This window comes from Borostomias antarcticus (genome assembly GCF_949987555.1).
Source record: "Borostomias antarcticus genome assembly, chromosome: 24".
Lineage (NCBI taxonomy): Eukaryota > Metazoa > Chordata > Actinopteri > Stomiiformes > Stomiidae > Borostomias > Borostomias antarcticus.
Genome location: NC_140257.1, coordinates 11,869,346 through 11,889,477, shown reverse-complemented (window position 1 = coordinate 11,889,477; position 20,132 = coordinate 11,869,346). Strand labels below are relative to the sequence as shown.

The 20,132-nt window shown below is 43.4% G+C and overlaps 3 protein-coding genes across 3 annotated transcripts; 2 read left to right on the top strand and 1 right to left on the bottom strand.

The window, feature by feature from the left end:
- Window positions 1-7,442: 7,442 nt before the first annotated feature.
- LOC311325405 (transcription factor Sox-14) lies at window positions 7,443-8,156 on the top strand (the record flags this gene model as incomplete). Its single annotated transcript, XM_084458097.1, has 1 exon — window positions 7,443-8,156. The coding sequence occupies exon 1, from the start codon at window positions 7,455-7,457 to the stop codon at window positions 8,154-8,156; it is 702 nt and encodes a 233-aa protein (XP_084314223.1). The 5' UTR covers window positions 7,443-7,454.
- A 2,889-nt stretch (window positions 8,157-11,045) lies between these two features.
- Window positions 11,046-14,124, top strand: cldn18 (claudin 18). Its single transcript, XM_084458096.1, has 5 exons — window positions 11,046-11,304; window positions 12,645-12,809; window positions 13,330-13,465; window positions 13,693-13,803; window positions 13,916-14,124. The coding sequence occupies exons 1-5, from the start codon at window positions 11,085-11,087 to the stop codon at window positions 14,016-14,018; spliced, it is 735 nt and encodes a 244-aa protein (XP_084314222.1). The 5' UTR covers window positions 11,046-11,084; the 3' UTR covers window positions 14,019-14,124.
- Window positions 14,125-14,609: 485 nt separating this feature from the next.
- selenof (selenoprotein F) lies at window positions 14,610-19,633 on the bottom strand. The gene is made up of 5 exons (XM_084458092.1): window positions 19,580-19,633; window positions 18,656-18,823; window positions 16,198-16,261; window positions 15,866-15,915; window positions 14,610-15,515 (listed from the first exon to the last, which is right to left on the bottom strand). Exons 1-5 carry the CDS (start codon window positions 19,625-19,627, stop codon window positions 15,384-15,386), a joined length of 462 nt encoding a protein of 153 aa, XP_084314218.1. The 5' UTR covers window positions 19,628-19,633; the 3' UTR covers window positions 14,610-15,383.
- Window positions 19,634-20,132: the final 499 nt, after the last annotated feature.

The following is a 20,132-nucleotide window of genomic DNA, read 5'->3' as shown; positions in this document are numbered from 1 at the left end:
TGACATTGAGGTGACATTGACCCTGAAATCTGGCCATCTGACTGACGAAGCGCAGCTGTTTCCTTTCGGCACCCATGCTAACCAATGTGACTGTTCACACCGGCCAAGTCGCGTTACGGAGCCCCGCGGTCGGCTCGCACTCTGCAACGGGTATTTTCGTGTCTAGTCTATTTTTTCGCAAGGAGCAGGGTTACCAGCGGGGAGAAACACACTTCTGGTGTGAACAGCCTGCTCGCCTGAGTATTGATGCTACACTGCGCTCTTGCATCCAGTCTGAACATGGCGTAAACCATAATCACGTCATAGCGGGCCTGCGGCCAAGTGGTTTGTCAGCGGCCCGCTGGCCGTCCACCGATAATCTGCTGGCTGGGCCTGACCTCTGTAGCATTGAAGGTTTTTGAGCGCCTTGTGAGCCTCTAACAGGTCAGTGGATGACGCAGTAAACATGGCCCTCCACTTCATTGTCCACCACCTGGAGTCCGCAGGCACCTGCACCAGGATCCAGTTTGTGGACTTCAGCTCTGCTTTCAACACCATCCTCTCGATCATTCTGGGGGGCACGCCTCCAGGACCCTAAAACGGACCAGAGAGATTGTGGCTGGCCCCTCCCATCCTGGTCACAGTCCCTTTGACCCACTCCCCTCTGCCAGGAGACTGCAGTCTATCGGGACCGGGTCCACGCGCCCCAAAAACAGCTTCTCTCCCACGGCCTCACTCATTAACAAGGCTTGTGTTCCCCCACGACGCCCCCCCCCCACTGACTCTATACCCCTTCCACACAACCTCTGTTGTTCCACATATCTCTACGGCACACACATTGCACACACTGTATACATACAACATCGCGCATCTATCACACTACACTCTGCACCAACACACTGTACATACACTCACCACACTCCATTCTGTATATTACGTCAATTGCATCTGTGTCCCCATTTTTTAACAGTGTATCATATTTTGTAGGGGAGAGCCTACAAAAGGGGTCAAAAGTAGAATGTTTTGGTTTGATTCCATTTACTCCGAAATTAATAGAGATAGAGATTCCACATTTTATGACACACAACTTGCACATGTCCTTCACTATTATCAACTGTAATGTTAGGATATAAGAGTTTAACATAAATAGGGCGAGAACAGACCGAGCGCAATTTGACTTTTGTCCCTGCCGAGTGGGACAAAAGTCTCATAGGAGAGGGGCAAAAGTCGCACTGCTGCAAAGTGTGTCCTATCAGTGCTTTTTTTCCTCTCAATGCTCCCCTGGAAAAACCTTGCAAAGCTCTCCTGGCTGCTGATGATTCCATGTACTCACTTGCAGATAATACTCTCAGTGTCTAATACCTGAAGGTATTAATGATGAGAATCATCTTGTATGTGTGAGCCTCATTTCCTGATCCTCACCGGTGGGGATAAAGACACCAGTCATCCCCCTTCAGCAGGTGATTAATCCAACAAAAGCAAACTAATCACTCTTATAAGATACTTAGATCCGCCTCTCCTCACAGGTCTTCCTCAGCAAGGTACTTTTTGGCTATCATATTATGAGTTAATGAATCTCGCCACTCTGAGTAGTTTGACAGTTATAAAGATGAGAGTTTTGCCCTATAATTCCTTCTGCTGTTTTCAAAATGTATTGGGATACGTCCCGGTTTGAAGGTTGTGAACGGATGTGCCAACAGAACATTCTGTGAGCGTGACAAAAATCATCTGAACTCAAATCAGGAGCCTCTGTAGTTTATGGAGCCTTCTCATCACCCCTCCTAAACCTGTCTGCCATATAGAGCAAGAATCGCCCTGCTTAGCCGGCACCTTTCACTTCTAAGCAGCATTTAATTTACTGCAGCACATTTTAAATCTCTAGCCTGCATGAGTCGCTGACAAATGTCTGGTTCCAAATGTATCTCGTTGACTGCTGACTCCGCTTTTACAAGCACTGATAGGCCCATGCAGCAATATGGCCCTAACGGTTGATCCTCAAATGGTGGGAGTGTATGGAAGTGTATTAATTAAAGGAGTAGTAAAGGGAAAATGCATGTTTAGTCCTGTTTTTCGAGAGTTTAACATGTTTTTGAATGATTTTTCAAGATGCCCATCCACATCCATTGTATGACCAAAACGGTGGTAGAGCAATTATCAGCTTTCTCGAAAATGCTAGCTTTATTAACGTTTTGATCTGAATCATTGTATATGATCACAAGTAACCCTAAAACAGGGCTAAACATGCATTTTTCCTTTACTACTCCTTTAAGTTGGGCGACAAGAGAAGCGTGCAAGCAGGGCTGGAGCTCTCTCGCCCCCTTGGGATTGGGGCCGTCTGCCACAGAGCCAAAGTATATTCCACTGTCAACGTGTCAGAGGGAAAGCTATTAAAACCGCTTTACGTTTCCTAAGTATCATCAGAATAAGCACAAGATTTAGTGACCTCCGGGGGCAGTTTCCTGATGTACAGCTCAGAAGTGTCAGAAACTCTTGTTGGACTTAAAAGGTTTTTTGGAAGATTTTATGGGATTTCTGTGGATTTACGGGAAGCTGAAATGACACAATTTATTGCTGAACTTTCCATACATTTAGATACTGGGGGACATTTGAAAATGTAGCAACACATTTTGCAACAATTATAGAATCACCTTGTAGGTTTTGACTGACTGAAGCAAGCTATAATATTAGTCTGCATACTGCAAACAGACCAGTGCACCAAATCCAATCAATGTTTTATGTGGGGTTTTCACAAGGTGATGCAGAGGATACCAGATGTATTGAAAATTCATGAACACACATTTCTCCCCAGGTCCTCCTCACAGTCTGGGTTTTCTATCTGTGTGTCAATAATCCATTTCCCTCTGTGCTCTCCCCCAGCTGACCCTGCTGAATCCAGCAGTACTGAACCAAGACAACAACAGAAGAACACCTGCTGAATGCTAGTCTGACTGCTATACTGTAAAGCCCATGTCATGCCATGTCCGATAGATACCCCCGTGTCTGCTGTGTCTCCTGGGCCATAGCAAACACACACCAGTATTTGCCATGTCTCTCCTATGATGCTTTTTTAGCCTCTCTTACTCTGAAATGTAATTTAATGTAATGTATTGCTTAATAAATGTTCTTAGCCGGTAGACAAACATACTCCAGGAGCTTGCTCGATCGCCTTGTTGAGAGGGGTCAGGGAAGAATTTTTACAGCTCACTTATCTGGCCCCCGGGTGATTACTGTTTTTTTTGCTTCCCTCTGGAATATGTAGGGGTGGGTCGTATGCCCACCTCCCTTGTTCTCTGTAAAGCGCATTGTGTTGCCTCTGGGTATGAAATGCGCTATACAAATAAAGCTTTGATTGATTGATTGATGTATTGCACTTCCTTCCTGTGCATCTCAGCATCACCCAGGCTACTTCAGCCGAGCAATGCTCCTCCCTGCCTTGCGCAGCCCCCTTATCAGCTCAATGAGCAGCACTTCTGAAAGACAGCATTACTATAGTTGAATTATTCATCATTATAATGAAGTGAAACTAAATGGCAAATCAGTCTGAGTGTCTGGCTAAATTATTGATTGTAGCTATGAGAGGACAGAGACTATTGGAACTAAATTTAGTGGGGCGTTTTCTTTCATTAGAGTTTTTTTTTTGTCAAACAGAAATTGGGAGCATCCTCTCCTTTCTCCTCTTTCATTTCTGTTCTGCCCCACAGTTCTTTTGTACCTGTCAATTTCTTTCTCCAGTGTGACTCCATAATCCACCTGAGTGCATGGAGGACAGTTTTGACATAAGAGGAGGAGATGGACTCCTGAGGACCAGTATCTTTAGAGCCTGACGGATAACCGGATTACGTCGGCCATTTTGTGCCGTTGGCAGTTTTTCTTATTACCCTGTTTTTTCCTCATCTTCGGAGTCGAAATGTTGTCCTCAGTGTGCATCGTGGTACCAAATACCGACTTACACAAACAGATTATACTAAAAACTGAGCAACTGACACAACCCCTGCACATAAAAACGTGAGAAATGCTGTCAGTAATCTGAAATAGCCTATCTGCTGACAGAGACTGTGGATAGAGTATTATAAATATTGAGCTCATAAGCAGAAGACTGCATAAATATAAGAATCACCTACTCTATATTCTCTCTTGTGATCTAATTTCCTAAAGGATTCTTCAAACAAACTCCTTCATTGCACTGAGGAACTCCCAAGATGTTATTTTGTAGAGATAATCAGTCTCACAACATGATCACGGGCCTCCTGTGTCTGAGCTAAACCCTTGGTAGATAACATGACCACAGGGGAATTGTGGATCCACTGACCCCTGCTGCAGTGCCGTTTATCCATCCAGCCAGTCCCTGGAGATGCCCAGTTTGGACCCCGAAGATGCATTTAACATCTTTATAATCTCTGCCTCTGTCATGGTGCGCTCTGTCGGAACCTTTATGCCAATTTTCTGCCTCTGAAGTGGCCTGCAGTGTCTACAGTTGACCCAAATAATGCCCCCAACTCTGGCCCCCTGTGCCCACCACCCAACCACAACCTCCTTAACTCCGATTCACTGATTCAAGTCTATCTCCAGAAATGCATTGTCCTCTTGTGATGGTAATGATCAGTTTAGGGCGAGCCCTGAAAGATATTTGGTGTGGCCCAGAGATTTCTAACATACTCTAGACACCCAAAGGTTCCAATGGGCAGGCACACCACACATTATTAGTTACCTTTAGAGTAAGCGTTATCCCAAGCTTTTAAGCTGTTTGACAACACAATTTCCCCAGTGGGGACAATAAAGGTTTTCAATCAATCAATCAATCAATCAATCAATCAATCAATCTGACCTCCCTCCCGTTACTCACTACACCTCCTTTGAGCATGTATACTGTATAGAACAACCTTTTGCAATGTCATAGTGGTAATGACAGGCATTTCATCAGCATCATGGATAATATATAAACGATGTATTTGATCAGATAAGAGAAAGTAATTACCAACACATAAGAATTAATGGCATCATCCAGGACGTATGTGATTGGTATTGATTATGACAGTGTGGTGTTATAAGTCACTCATAAGTGCAAGAATGGTCAAGGGAAGGATTTCTATGAGTTGTTCTCATTGAGATGTGGTTCAGCCTGTCAACTTAATTCAACCAAAGTCTGAAAACTGATGTTAAAAAGTAGAGGTGTGATTTAAAGGAGTAGTAAAGGGAAAATGCATGTTTAGCCCTGTTTTAAGGCTACTTATGATCATATACAATGGTTCAGATCAAAACATTGACAAAGCTAGCATTTTCGAGAAAGTTGATAATTGCTCTACCACCGTTTTGGTCATACAATGGATGTGGATGGGCATCTTGAAAAATCATTCGAAAACATGTTAAACTCTCGATTTCAAAGACAAGAAGCTCACCAAGGGTGTAATTGGTGTCCGTTGGTGTTCTGACATCAAATTCGCCGCAAAGTATGAATCCTGTAGGGTTTTATTGATCATTTTATGAAATCCATTGACTTGTATTGACGCGACCGTTGTAGATGTGTAGATCAATCCGCAAAGGTGATTCAGGAAGCGGAACTACTTACGGTAACTATTGTTATTGTTTATGTTGCTAGGCTACCTAGTTTGCAGAAGTTTACACACGTATGTGCTGCGACTAAATAGTTCTATGCTAAATATTTAAAAAAGCCTTTCCAGATGAACTAGAATCTGACTTTATGGTGAATTATATGTCAGAACGCCAACTAACACCTAGGTGAGTTTCTTCGAGAGTTTAACATGTTTTTGAATGATTTTTAAAGATGCCTATCCACATCCATTGTATGACCAAAACGGTGGTAGAGCAATTATCAACTTTCTTGAAAATGCTAGCTTTGTCAATGTTTTGATCTGAACCATTGTATATGATCATAAGTAACCTTAAAACAGGGCTAAACATGCATTTTCCCTTTACTACTCCTTTAATTGTAACTAGAAATGGTGCTCGGAGAGCACAGACAGGACATGTGTGATATTGCTGGTTGAGAGCTTTATGAAAGTCCAAACCCCATGTCTCTGTGACCTTCCCACGTCGAGATATGGCCGTTTCAATCCCCCCCATTGACAATGAATGGGGAAGATTTTTCACTCCTGAGCCCAAGTCAGCGGACTTCCCCCACTTATTTTTACCCTGGAGAAATAAGCGGTCCTGAGCCTAAGTCCAGAAAACGACTGGAGGTGAATGAGTGGCCGTGTTCGGGCGGCACTGTGGCACCCCCCTTGGGCCGCAGCCGGTGGGGGGCAGTGCAGTGCAGTCCGGGTCTCCCCCTGAACCGCCCAGTCCAAACCCTGTGCTCTCTAGCGCCCCCACACAAGGAGCTGGCTTCGTTATAAGTTTTGTTTTCACTCGTGGACCCAGTCTGTGATTCGGATCTGCTCCAAAATTGTAGGGGTTCTAAGTTCTACACCTCCACCAAGTTTCTTGACAATTGCTTTGGTAGTTTTTGCATAATCGTAGTCCAAAAAATGAATGGAGGTGAATGGAGGTGAATGGAGGTGAATACCCGGCCGTGATTGGGCAGCCCGTGGACCCGTCCCTGTGATTCGGGTTCTAAGTTGGACCACTAAACCTGTGAAAGTATGGTCCATTTGGTGAAAGTCGGTTCAGTCGTTTTTGCTTAATCCTGCTAATGGACAAACTCACAAACGCACGCACACACGCCACCGAAAACATTACCTCTTGTCTTGCACTGTGCTGGGGCGGAGGTGCATTGATAGGCCCATTTGAAATAAACATGAGCAGAAGCTTCCAATTATTTAGCAGGGAGTCATTTGCTATCCTCTCTTTCTATTTTATTTTGTTTCTAATTGGAGGTAAAGTAGTTTGTCTCATGAGGGGATAGTTTAGAGGAAAAATAAGCTCACCAGTTACACCGTCAATAATATAAATTATGTAATTTGCGGGCACTTCAGCACCATTGACAAGGCTAGTCCTACAATAGTATCCGTTTTCTTGGGTTGAGAAAGGTTATTCAATGTACTGCAGTCAGTGGCACACAACTATTTCTTAGTTTTAATCACGTCTTGCCTCATCTTTAAAATAAATATGGGGGGTTAGTGTTGGAGGGGAAAAGACTGTTCTTCACAATAGTTACCAATTGCACTCGTTTTTTTGTAAAAGGATTACGGTTCTCCACTTTCCTATTGGCCTAGCACGATGTGACAGTGGTGTCTGGTTGCGCGCGGACATGCCCGGAATCAATCATACCTTTGAACTTGGCTGGCTCCCATCCATGCGTCCCCACACTGTCTTACGCGCACACATCAGCCTACCACCGGAATTCGGAGTGACTGAATTTTTAACGGGATATTCACTTTTTGGTTCAACCACCCTTATCCTATTTTGGCCCTTGCATCCTTCCTACACAGCGGAGGAGAATGGACAGTTGGAGAGGTGAATAAATTATTTTAAACCGTTTTGTTGGATGTTGTGCTGTGTCGCCTTGCGCATTAGAGATGGCAAAACCTTTAGATCATATCAAGAGACCCATGAACGCTTTTATGGTGTGGTCCCGGGGTCAAAGACGAAAGATGGCACTGGAAAATCCTAAAATGCACAACTCAGAAATCAGCAAAAGACTCGGTGTAGAATGGAAGTTGCTTTCCGAGTCAGAGAAGCGACCCTACATCGATGAGGCCAAGAGATTGCGTGCGCAACACATGAAAGAGCACCCCGACTACAAGTACAGACCCCGGCGCAAACCCAAGAGCATGCTGAAGAAAGACCGATTCGTTTTCCCTTTGCAGTTTCTTGGGGACGCAGACTTGAAAAGCTTCTCTGCAGACTCCATTCTGGCCTCCGCGGAGAAAGCCAGAGCTCTCTTGCCGCCGACGTCGTCGTCATACTCACTCCTTGACCCTGGTCAATTCAGCACTGGCGCTGTCCAGAGGATTTCGGAAATACCTCACACCTTGTCGGACACTGCTTTACCCTTCGTACATTCTTTTGGGTATCAGACTGCAGCTTTTGGAAGTTTGGGTTACTCCAGCCAACATACGCACACTCACCCATCACCTGCGAATCCCGGGTACGTGGTTCCCTGTAGCTGTAGCGCTTGGTCAGCGACGGGTTTACAGCCTCAGGTAGCTTACATCCTTTTTCCAGGTATGACGAAGACTGGGATTGACTCGTACTCTTCATCACATTCAAATGTGTGACTAATACTGCCCTGTGAGCCTTGGAAAAACGCAAGCTACAGTTATGTCAAAGACACTTTGCTCAAGGAGGACCGAATGTGATGAATGAATAGGCCTACTTATGAATTATAGCCTAAATATGTAGACCTGTACGAATTTATATTTGCAATGTTATAGTTTTCATTAACCCTGGTTTTATGGCATGCCATTATTGAAAAATACCTTGTAAGTTGTTTTTATAACCACATAATGTTGGCCTACATGACAGAAATATACATGATCTGAAATCTGATGTAGCTTCGACGTCTTGAAATTGCAATGTATATTTAATTAATTATTTTTAAAACGGAGGATTTGAGACAATTCATTTATTGATTTGAATTTGACAACCTTCGTCTCTCCATCACACCGAGGAAAGCTATCACATGCCAACCAGGTAGCCTACATGGATAGTCAGACAGATGTTAATCTAATTTTTTATCTCTCATATGGATAATGTAAATGGAGACCTCCTTCAAGTACCAAGTCAGTTAAGCTGTTACCATTCTTATGTTCAGTTTTGTGTTTTCTGTTGTGTCCTGGAACAGATCCAAGATTCGCTGCTGATTCAGGCTATGCTAGGGACTTCCATATGACTGTTAACAGTTTCATTAACATTCAAATTGTTTGATGTTTGTTGTTTGTTAGATCACATTGATAAAAAATGTTTCTGTTGATTGTTTGGCCTAAAATTATAAATGTTTGTGATGAAGCCCAGACTAAATCTCTCTCTCTTTCTCTCTCTCTCTCTCTCTCTCTTTGTGTGTGTGCGTCTGTGAATGAGTGTGAGAAAATATTTTGATAAGAGAAGAATAGAAACCTAATTTCACCTTCCCAATCCAGGTCTGTTGACTGATAAGGCTGAATCATGTGATTAAAATGAGTTTCTGTTTGCTCCATAGTGTAGGAGGGAATGTTTGTTCAAAACCATGTATATACAGTGGGCTCAAAAATTACTGGCACCCCTGACTGGCAACACAAAATATAAAGAATATAATTATAGAGAAACTAAATATACCAACATTTGTAAAATACTGTACTTTATTAATGTGTCAATGGAATTGACCAAAATCATAACAATTTAATGGCAAATATATTTCAACAAAATCAAGGTTTCAGAATGATTGGCACCCCTCATTTAGTAGCACCTCTGGCAAGGATAAAAGCATGGAGTCTTTTCCTGTAATGTTTTATGAGGTTAAGGGAGACTTTTGGAGGGATTTTGGACCATTCCTCTCGGCAGATCCTTCATATTCTTGGGTTTGTGCTTTTATCCCTCTTCAACTCAGCCCACAGGGTTTCAATTGGATTGAGGTCTGGCAACTGAAATGACCGCTGCAGATGTTGGAACCATTTCTGTGAGGATCTTGAAGTATGCTTTAGGTTATTGTCTTGTTGGAAAGTCCACCTACGGCCAAGTCCCAGCCTTCTGGCGGAGGCAAACGGATTATCAACCAAAGTTGTCTGATATTTGGTGGAATTCATTATGCTATCAATCTTAACCAATGCCCCTGGACCTCTGAAATTTAAAAAAAATAAAAAAAACAGCCTCAAAACATCACTGAGCCACGGCCATAGCTCACTGTGGGTATGACGTGCCTTTTCTTGTATACATCTCTGTTTCAACGCCAAACATGTTGATGCTGTATCTGACAAAAACGTTCAATTTTGCTCTCATCTGACCAGAGCACCTTCATCCAGTCATAATTTGAATGATGTTTGGCAAACTCCAAGTGCTTGGTTCTGTGTGTTTTGGGCTGTGGTAGTGGAGGTGATATCTGATGGTGCTTTTTGAAACCTGGTGACCCCAAGACGCCACCAAGGCTTGACATTCTTTCACAGTGATTCTTGGGGACTTTTTTTTGCTTCTTTCACCTCCTCAGTTTCCTGGGGGGGTGGGGGGAGGCAACATACCTAATTTTTATACCACAGTACAACAGTACATGATGAAATGGCTCAATATAGTTCCTTAAAGACATACTTAAATAAGTGGAATTTAATACCTGGTTTAATTTTGGCAGATGTTATTTACAATAATCTGTAAGGGTGCCATTAATTTTGAAATCTTGGTTGGGAGGAAATTGCTTTTCAATTAAATCAGTAAATGGTTTTGGTTGGTTCCATTGGAACATTGATATAATACATTTTCTCTATAGTCATATTGTTTAAAAATAAATACATTTAATGTGTGAATTGCCTGTCAGAGATGTCAATTTGGAGCCCTCTGTTATATAATAATATCGTTCACAGACACACACACACACACACACACATCAAATGCCACAGGTGCAATGACAACTGGGTGCAACGACTATCAGTAGCCTTTACATTTTGCTGACTCTGAAGCTCATCTAAAATTCTTTCTAGATTACAGTACAACTACAGTACAACTACAACTACTTATCACCTTGTGTGTGTCTGTGAGTGTGTGCCTATCTGTCTCTCAGTCTGTTGTCTGTCCATCCTCCTGTACGCCTGGCTGTCTGTTACAGTCTGGGACTTTTCATTCTCTGTGTTAGATGACTGTGTCCATTTCTGCTCAAACACAGACGTCTCTCTCTGCTGTGAGGGGTGTGTCCAGACTCCTGAGTGACTCACATCTTTTCCTTGGTCTCACTTTTAGCGCTTGGTTCTCATGAAAGGTACCAGGTGCCTCTGTCTCCACTGTGACCACATCTCTGAGAGGAACCCAGTTGGGAGCGTGCACGCGGACACATGAGCGTGCCCGTGGCTGGGCCGTGCCGTGTCTTGAGGCGGGTGAAGCCCAGCGGCTCCGCCCCGATCCACGTCAGCCTCAACGCTGCCCTCGGTGTGGTCCGCCTCTCTCATACTTCGTGTTCTTATACCACTCGCACGCACGCACACACACACACACACCCAAGCATACGCACGCTTCACTCTGCAGAGACCATGGCTCCTACAGCTCTCCAGACAGGGGGATTCATCCTCGGGGTGATCGGTGCGGCCTTCATCATCGCCGCCACAGCCATGAACAACTGGAGTACCAAGGACCGCCAGGGAGAAGTGATAACGTCGGTGTACACGTACAAGGGCCTCTGGCAGAACTGCGAGACTAGCTCCGCGGGCTTGACTGAATGTCGGCCCATCTACGGCCTACTGGGCTTCTCAGGTAAGAGGACTGGGGCTTGGTCAGCTGGCTCAGGTCGATTCCGTTTCTATTCAAGGAGGCGTCTGTCAAGCCCTTTTCAAGTCCTGAACAGTTAACTCACTTCATGTCTGTTGACTAACTTGAATGCAGTCCGTCACAATCCTTCAACTGAGAGTGAGGTTATAGGTTGATCCGGGGGTCGAGGGTTACACTTGAGGGGGTGCCCAGCACCCATGTGAATGGGACAGTACAGACAGTGTAGGTTTTTTGATTGATTGAAACCTTTATTTATACTCAGGTGAGCTCTGAGGTGAGGCCACCTCATTTGCAGAGCAAATTAGATCACAGCAGATTGTGGTAGAATCAGTCAAGTACATTTTTGAATGAAGTACTGTAGATACTGTATGTCTTTTTCTGTCATTCTTTTTTCAACCTTACAAGCCAACAAGGCTCAACAGTTTAACTACGTTAACAGGATGTATTCTGAGTTATTCAATCAATCAATCAATCAATCAAAGCTTTATTTATATAGCGCATTTCATACCCAGAGGCAACACAATGCGCTTTACAGAGAACAAGGGAGGTGGGCAGACATCCCACCCCTACATATTCCAGAGGGAAGCAAAAAAACAGTAATCACCCGGGGGCCAGATAAGTGAGCTGTAAAAATTCTTCCCTGACCCCTCTCAACGAGGCGATCGAGCAAGCTCCTGGAGTATGTTTGTCTACCGGCTAAGAACATTTATAGAGCAATAAATAACATTAAATTACATTTTCAGAGTAAGAGAGGCTAATAACATCATAGGAGAGACATGGCAAACATTGGTGTATGTCTGTGTGTGCATAAATGTGCCTAATAAATTGTTCCGCATTTTCAGTATCAGCACTCTCCCAAAATGAACTCCCTCCCTCCCCGCCTTGCTATTGGTTTTAGCACCAGCGGACAATGGTTACTCTGCCAGGCCCAAGCTCAGTCAACACTGTTATCAGTGGCAAAATGAGCACAGGATAAAAAAAAATAAAAAAAAATACATTTCACTTATTCCTTGAAATCCCATATACTGTGTATAATTGAAAGTATATATGTATATTGAACATTTTTATCTATACATATATTATATACATGTAACTTACATATGTATACAGTATACTTAAACATATTTATATTAATTATATATATATATATATATATATATATATATACCTGTATATATAATGGATGGGCAAGTACATACAGTATATAGTGGCACTATATTTGACTTACATGTATGTAATGTACAGTACAGTACATTTGTTTCTCAGGGAGGTAGTAGTAGACTTGTATCTGATTTTTGTCTGGGGTGATCTGTGTTGATCTCAAGGTGCCTTCCAGGCCGTGCGTGCTCTGATGATCGTGGGTGTTGTCCTGGGTGTTATTGGCGCAATAATAGCCTTGTTCTCCCTGAAGTGCCTCAACATGGGAAATATGGAGGATTCCTCCAAAGCCAAGATGACTCTCACTGGTGGGCTCATGTTCATCATCTCTGGTAAGAGGAAGAGGCATGTGTACTGTTTGTTACTGAGGAAATAGAACGGTGGACATTGGCATTTTGAAACGGAACCTCTGTTATCAAGACCTTTACCAGTCCAAATATTATTTGAAATCCTTTCATTAGGCTACTTTATTGTTTGTCTGAGTCTACCCTGAGTGTCAGTTGGGTGAGGTTTGAATTTTGGGGAACAGCCTATTATTGGTTCCAAGAGCAATCTAGCACAGATGAATAAATGAATTTCAAATAGCCTTTGGACCCAGATCTACTGTTATCACTCTCAACTCTCACTGACTTTTAGCTTGTTATCAGTTATACAGCGTAACTGTTGCAGTTTCGGTTGACTTATGTCAAAACAAACACATGTAGACTTGTGGATGTAGATACAACAAAGAGATTTCTATCTTCTTCCTTGTGCTAGCTCTCTCTCTCTCTCTCTCTCTCTCTCTCTCACACACACACACACACACACTCACACACACACATAATTTCTGCCCTCTGACTCTATATCACACAGGTATTTGTGCCATTGCCGGAGCTTCAATTTATGCCAACCAGGTTGTGGCTAGTTTCATGGCGTCCAGCTACAACCCAAACTATGGAGGCATGGGCTTGCAGCAGGGCATGGGCATGGGCATGGGTGGTGTGCCCAGGTAAGGAAAGCTTTTCTCGCACGGTTATATTTCATTATCTATATTTGGTCATAGTAGTGTCATAGGGACTTCCTGTGTCTCATTCTCTGCTCTTTTGCCTGACGCATACTCCCCCACTTGAATTTCAAGGCGTAGGATTGGTGACGGCATAAAGTGCATAGTGCAGGGGAGGGTGGGTGGAGTGAGTCACTTCCCTGGTGAGCTGGATTGTGCTTTTTCTGTGCTAGGTACACATTTGGCCCCGCCCTCTTCATAGCCTGGATAGGCGGGGGTGTGCTGTTGGTGGGAGGGATCCTGAAGTGCGTGGCCTTCAAAGGCCTGCAACCTGACAAAGCAAGGTCAGTTAGTCACATCCTGTTTTCTGCTCACATGTAATTCAGCTGTTTGGCTGTTTTGGATTGAATTGTGTTCGACATACCCACAAAGCCGTGTGTTCTTGTGCTCTCCCAGCTACCCGGAGGTGGCCTACAAAGCCCAGGCCCACAACAGGCCCGTGTATGGCGACCATCACTCAGAGACGACCGGGAAGAGTAACAACCAGAAATATGTATAACTCTGAGTCATCACGTTCTGCTCAGAAACACCCCACTTTTCATTGCCATTGTAAAGCACTTTGGATAAAAGCGGTGCAGTCTATTTACCATTCATATCATACAGGCTTGCAAGATATGTTTTTCATGCATTTTTAGAACATGATGTTATGTAAATGTGTGTATTCTATTGTTTTAGTGGGAGTCTTGATATTTTTTACTGGCTGATAAGATAATTATGGTCTTATAATATAGACTTTGCTACTCTATTTTTAGCTTGTGTCATTATCATAATTTGTACAATTCAATTTCCTAAATAAATATTTCCGATTTTTGGCCCTGGCTGGAGTGGTGGGAATGTCTCACTCTTGTGAAATAACCTCCCACAAAATGTTATGCCTTACTAAATCAGCCCGTTATAACTTTTCCTACCACTAGATGGCAGGAGTGTTCTATTATTGGGCTTCAAATCAGATTAGGTTTATTATATTTCGAGTCTGAAATCTCTTGTTGTGGAATGCTCACTTCAAGGCTCGGGCGCAGGCCGCCGCCTTACTCTGGATCAACTTCCCTTTCCACCATAACATTGCATAAGAGAGAACACAAACAAGTGATCAGGAAAGACGGTTTATTTCATTGTTGCATATTTCCCCCTCCTCCATACAATATCACACACACAAGGGAATCCAGTCTCTGCCCACAGCAAGATACCAGAGTAACACACAGGGACTTCAGACCTCACATTCCAGATCTGGTTTACTGTAAGGCCTTCACAAACGTGTACTGCTCATAGGCATATGCATGTGGAGAGCCACTAGGATCCCCCACAATTCAATAATCCCACTGCTAACACCATTAAAGTAATTTGCCATAACGATACAGGGATATCAAACAAATAGGAGGGGAAAAATAAACATCAACAAATAACAAAACGAGCACAAATTCGCTCCAACCACACGCATGTGCAGCCAGACAATTTTTATGGACATTTTTGTGGACCAAATAACCGACAGTGAGCTGGTCGCAGCTAAGAAAAAAAAAAATCAAGTGACAAGCAGCAAGAATCATTTTAGTCTCTCTTGGTCTAATCTTCGATCTTAATTCATTCAACAAGTAATAATGGTGACCACCAGTTTAGATAGTTTGGTTTTGGTTTTAAGGTATCTGGAACAGTTTGATCAGTAACAAGCCACCATGCCTTACACAGATGGCAGCACAGATGGCATTGATAAAAATCTAACAGACTCGTCATTTACCAGGTTTATGGTTTTCAGGTACAAAAAAAGCAGTGTAGTTCTTCAACAATTCGGCAATCTATTCCAAACAGTGTAAAAATTGTCTAGTTAGCCAACCAATGAATAAATGAGACAGCGAGACAGAAATGGATGTTATATCCGCTCCAACTTCTCACTCAGGAATTCCTCCACGCTGTCTGTGTTCCACTTGAGGATGCTGAGTTCTTCAGCCATGTTCCCGTTATCGTCCAATAGCTTTAGTACAGGGTCTGAGCCTCTCACATACTGCACCCAAAACACACACAGGGGAACATTCACAATACAAACAATGATAAATTGTATTTATATAAGCCCTTTCCGCTCAAGCACTAAATTAGAGCCAATATGAGGACCTGTCTGTGTATAATGAGTTTAAACAATGTACTTCAAAGTATATAGCACAATAGTAAGCGCTGTTATGCCAGGAGAGAGCATAATTGAGCAATTTCCCCAGGTGAGATGAGGCGAGAAGAGAGACCAGAATCTCATAACAGCCTGAATAGCTAGCTAAATGCACAGAGCAAAATAACCTTTATTATGTTTTAGGAAGCAATCGGCTAACTGGGGCAAAAAGGAGTAAAACTCTTCATCTTTACCTTAATTTGAAGACCCTTGAACATCTTCGGCTTGTCACTCCTGACAAAAGCTGTAGAGACAGAAACCGCGTTGTTGCAGGTGTAACAAATTAAGGGATTTGACATTTTTTACAACGCTTGTAAATACTGACAGTTTGTGATTCGTTCTTGAGAGTGTATTAGTTACAGGGCAGCACAGTTGTGAACATAAGTGCACAGCTGCCTCAAACAAACAGAAACAGCACCATATGGCGCAGGACCTGGGGGTCACATCACACTCAAGAGAGGCTGCTGCAACAACAACCTCACACAGCCAAGATGGGTGGTCTGCAGAAGACCCCACAACAACTCACCTTGGACTTGGGGGAACCTCCCCAATTTTCATCCACAGACCTCCAGGATGGCCCCGGGATAGAGCTGAAAAGAGAGATAGATAGAGACAGAGAGAAAGCAGAGAGTTAGTCTAACTTGTCTTTCCACATTAATCTTATAGTCTTAAGGAGGCCCTGGGAGCTTGCTTATGTCTCAAATTGTACAAATCAATTTGTGAACTCAAACAACTCCATCATCAACTCCTCACACACACCCATGAGACGCTGACCTGCGGTAAATCAGGAATGTGGGTGTGGCTTGCCGACGCCGGCATCTTAACACCCATCAATTCGGTGGCTCCCAAAACAGACTCCCAGATAGTCTGTAATATGCTTCCTACACTCGATACCAACAGGCCTAAGCAGAAGATTCATGATCGCCTCCTCTCGCTGACAAAATGAACACGGACTCTCTTAAGAAAAGCAGAACACCACGACATCTTCACAGACTATTAATTCTTAGGCCTTCACCCTAATGCCCACACACACAGAAAGCGCCTGGTGGCTGTGAGCTGGGGTAATTTGATTCAGGCAGTGTGATTCATACACATGCCCGGGCTGTTTCTCAGGGTCGTTAAACTGGGAGTCTGGGCATATGGGGGAGGTCTGACAGATGGCAGCTTTGTGACGCAGTTCTAATCAAACCTCCTTACCAATATACAATAACTTAGAGGAAATTGGAGTGTCACAGCAGTATTTCAAGCCTGCTCTGCGGCTGGGAAAAGAGGGGGGGCACAAATTAAATTACACACAGGCAAAGCAAAACGGAGATCCTTTTTTCACAACAGACTGCACAAAATCCCAGCTCTGTTGATTGGGTGTGGTCACACAGCCTCAGATGGGGTGTAGTCTAACTGATGCGCAAGCTGCACTACAACCATTATATTTAGTTACAGGTGTGCTCAATATCTCTATTTATTGCACAGCTCTCAGAAATACCCGATTCTGATTGGACAAGCGCAATATTCACCGCTGCTACGGGCAACACATTAGGCCCTATATATATATGTCTATGGGTGACAGCTGAAAGCAGTCAAAGAGTTTGAGCATTCTAAACTATAACAGCTTGGCTGTTGTAGCCTATGTTCAATCTCTGAAAAGGCCCATTGCCCAAGCACACGGAGCCATTTCCCTGGCGAAATAAAAGGTGTAGTCTTATTATTAATATGGTTGGTAAGGAGCCGTGTAATAAGCGGGATAGCGTAGAGTCAGCCGGTCATAGAGAAAGAGTCTGACAGTGCATTTGGAACCCCGAGGCGAAGCCGGCTGGCCGTACGTTGTCCCTTATATATTAACTTTTAAGTCTCCATCTAATTTACCAGAATTTATAGCATTTCTGGAACACTTAACGTAAATCCTCACAGTAAAGGCGTGAAAGGCTTTAGGTCAATGCTGATATTCTACACTAATGTGACATGAGTGACAGTAATTTTAGCCTTTAGATAAAAGAAGGAAACAGCCAAATGAAAGGCCATGCTAAACCAATTCTCAATACAGAGTGACAGTGGCCTCCACGGTCTTATTTCTAATACTCAATGATGCAGCAGAATGTCAAGCGTGGAAAACATACAGACTGAAAGGGCAGAGGCTCGACGCATTTGGTGACATTTTCAGGGGAAGGCATTAAGGCAGTGCAAAATGAAAATGAATGCAGATGTGAAATGAGGTGTGCTGCTCACACAAGCTCCCAGTCAGGACTCTCTTTCCAAGACAGTGTTGCTAGGATACCACTGCACTCAAGAGGCTTAATCAAGGAAAAAAAAGTAGATTTCCTTTGCACTTCGCTGCGTGGTAGTATTGTCTGTATATTAGGTCTTGGCTGCTGCTGCAGGGAAGTTTGAGTGGGTTGATACCCTCAAGAGCGACGTTATGGCACTGTTGGCACGCCAGGCATGGGTTGTTACGTGACATTTCGCAATAAGTTGAGTTGGGAAAGAAGGCCTTTGTGTTTTCTGCACCAGAAATAGCCTGGAAAATCAACTTTAACTCCAGGATCACTCTAAATTAATTTTAGGCATGGTGAAATGTATTGAAACAGACTAGATAATTGTAATTGTTTTAATTGGAATAGGATTTTCTGGCTTCCCTGGACTTTTACTATATGGCACTTTTGATCTGATCTATTGTTTTAAATGTGTGTACTGTATGACACTGGTTGTACTGCCGCCAATCTTGGCCAGGTAGCTCTTGAAAAATAGATTTTATTCTCAATGGGTCTAAACCTGGTTAAATAAAGGTTAATGAAATAACAAATATACACAACAGGTGTCCACTCTCAGTGGTGCATCTTCCCAAACATTAGGCTATATAGCCAAGTTACTCAGCAGCCAGCCGTTCCTTGCAACACCATTCGTGATAGGACTAAATGTAGCCACAGCCTTCTTCTGTGACACGAAGGCCACGTCGCAGACAGAGCCAAGTGAATGATGACGCTTCTCACCTTCCGGGAGTCCATCTGGGCTTCCTGCTGGCAGCACTCCCGGCAGACAGGCTGCACCTGGCCCAGGCTAAACTCGCCCAGTAGGTCGCAGGAACTACACAGGAGGTTACTGGAGAAGCCCAGCTCCCTGCATGCTTCCGAGGACAGCTCTGCTCCATACGCAGACAACTGAGAAGAGACAGGGAAGAGGGATGGACACATGGGTTACTCGGGTGGCATATTGAATGTTTAACTGGTCTCAATTGATGACCCTGCCACTGATCAATGAGTGGTGTGCAACAGCATCATTCCCACATGAGCAAGTAGTTTCAATCCAATGTTACATGTAGCTTCCGTGTTTGCTGGGGGTTGTGGGTGTGAGCGCATTTATTTTAGATAATCTCTTCCACTCCCCCTCAGGGCCTTTCCTTCGATTAGCTTATCCACTATCAAAGCCAGTTATTGATGCTTTGATTTTTATGCGTCAACAACCAAATCAAGCTGGCAGAAGCTTTAAGCATAGGCCTACTTTAGACCCTGAGCTATCGTCTCGTCAGCTACCTTGATATTGTTTCGATTTCGTTTCCATCCAGCTAGCCAAATTATTTAGTAACGTTAACGGTGATGTTAGTAGCTCGGGTTAACGTTAGTCTGATAACCAGCTAACGTTAGCTTTATGCAGTCAGCTCGCAAGCAAGTTACATACTGTAACCAAACCATAATCATATATTTTATTGACGAAGCTTAATGCAACGTCATCTTCAAAACGAAATCAAAGAGGGGAGATTTGTAAAGCAACTTGGCCACGTCATTCCCTCGGATGAAGTTGTCTAGCGCGGACGACAACATCAAGCTATCGGTAAACCGATTAATAAATAGGTCTCTAATGCATCTGCAGCATTGTGATAACATTTGAACATAGCCTAGCAATGTTTATTAACTTACGGTTTGAATAAGCGATAGGAGCCACAAGAGATACACCTCCCCCGACATTTTGGAGACGCTTTGTTGAGAGAGAAGGTTGAGGACCCGTTTTGTAGCGATGCTGTCTCTCGGCTACTTGCCTGAATCTCTTTTAGTTGTTTTGTGAATATTATTTCAGATATTTCTATACATTATACAATTATTATTTTTTATTTACATACATCATATACATATCTTCGTAAATAACCCGCTTCCAGTAAGAATTCTTTATTTTTTAATCTATTATTAATTTGGCTTCATACAGGGTCACCTTGGTGTCTCTTCTTTGACTGTACATTCTACAGCTACACCTGAGGCGAAAGTGAAGAGCGCCCACTGTCGCCAACCTCGAAGGAGTCGAAAAGAAGTGTCCAATCGTGTAAACGGGCGTTTGCTGACGACGAATGAAAACCCTGACCATTTTAGCGGACTGCTAGAGCAACCAATGGCTTTTTGACTAGCTCCTCCGTAGAAGACAGTCTGCGTGTGGAGTACATTGAACTGGACAAGACTGCTGCTGCTGAGGAAGATTCGC

Bases quoted from the DNA above. Each gene is read 5' to 3' on its own strand.
- cldn18 (XM_084458096.1), top strand. From the start codon at position 11,085: ATGGCTCCTACAGCTCTCCAGACAGGGGGATTCATCCTCGGGGTGATC. The intron at 13,466-13,692 runs GTAAGGAAAGCT...TTTCTGTGCTAG, and splicing joins GGCATGGGTGGTGTGCCCAG to GTACACATTTGGCCCCGCCC. The intron at 13,804-13,915 runs GTCAGTTAGTCA...GTGCTCTCCCAG, and splicing joins CTGCAACCTGACAAAGCAAG to CTACCCGGAGGTGGCCTACA.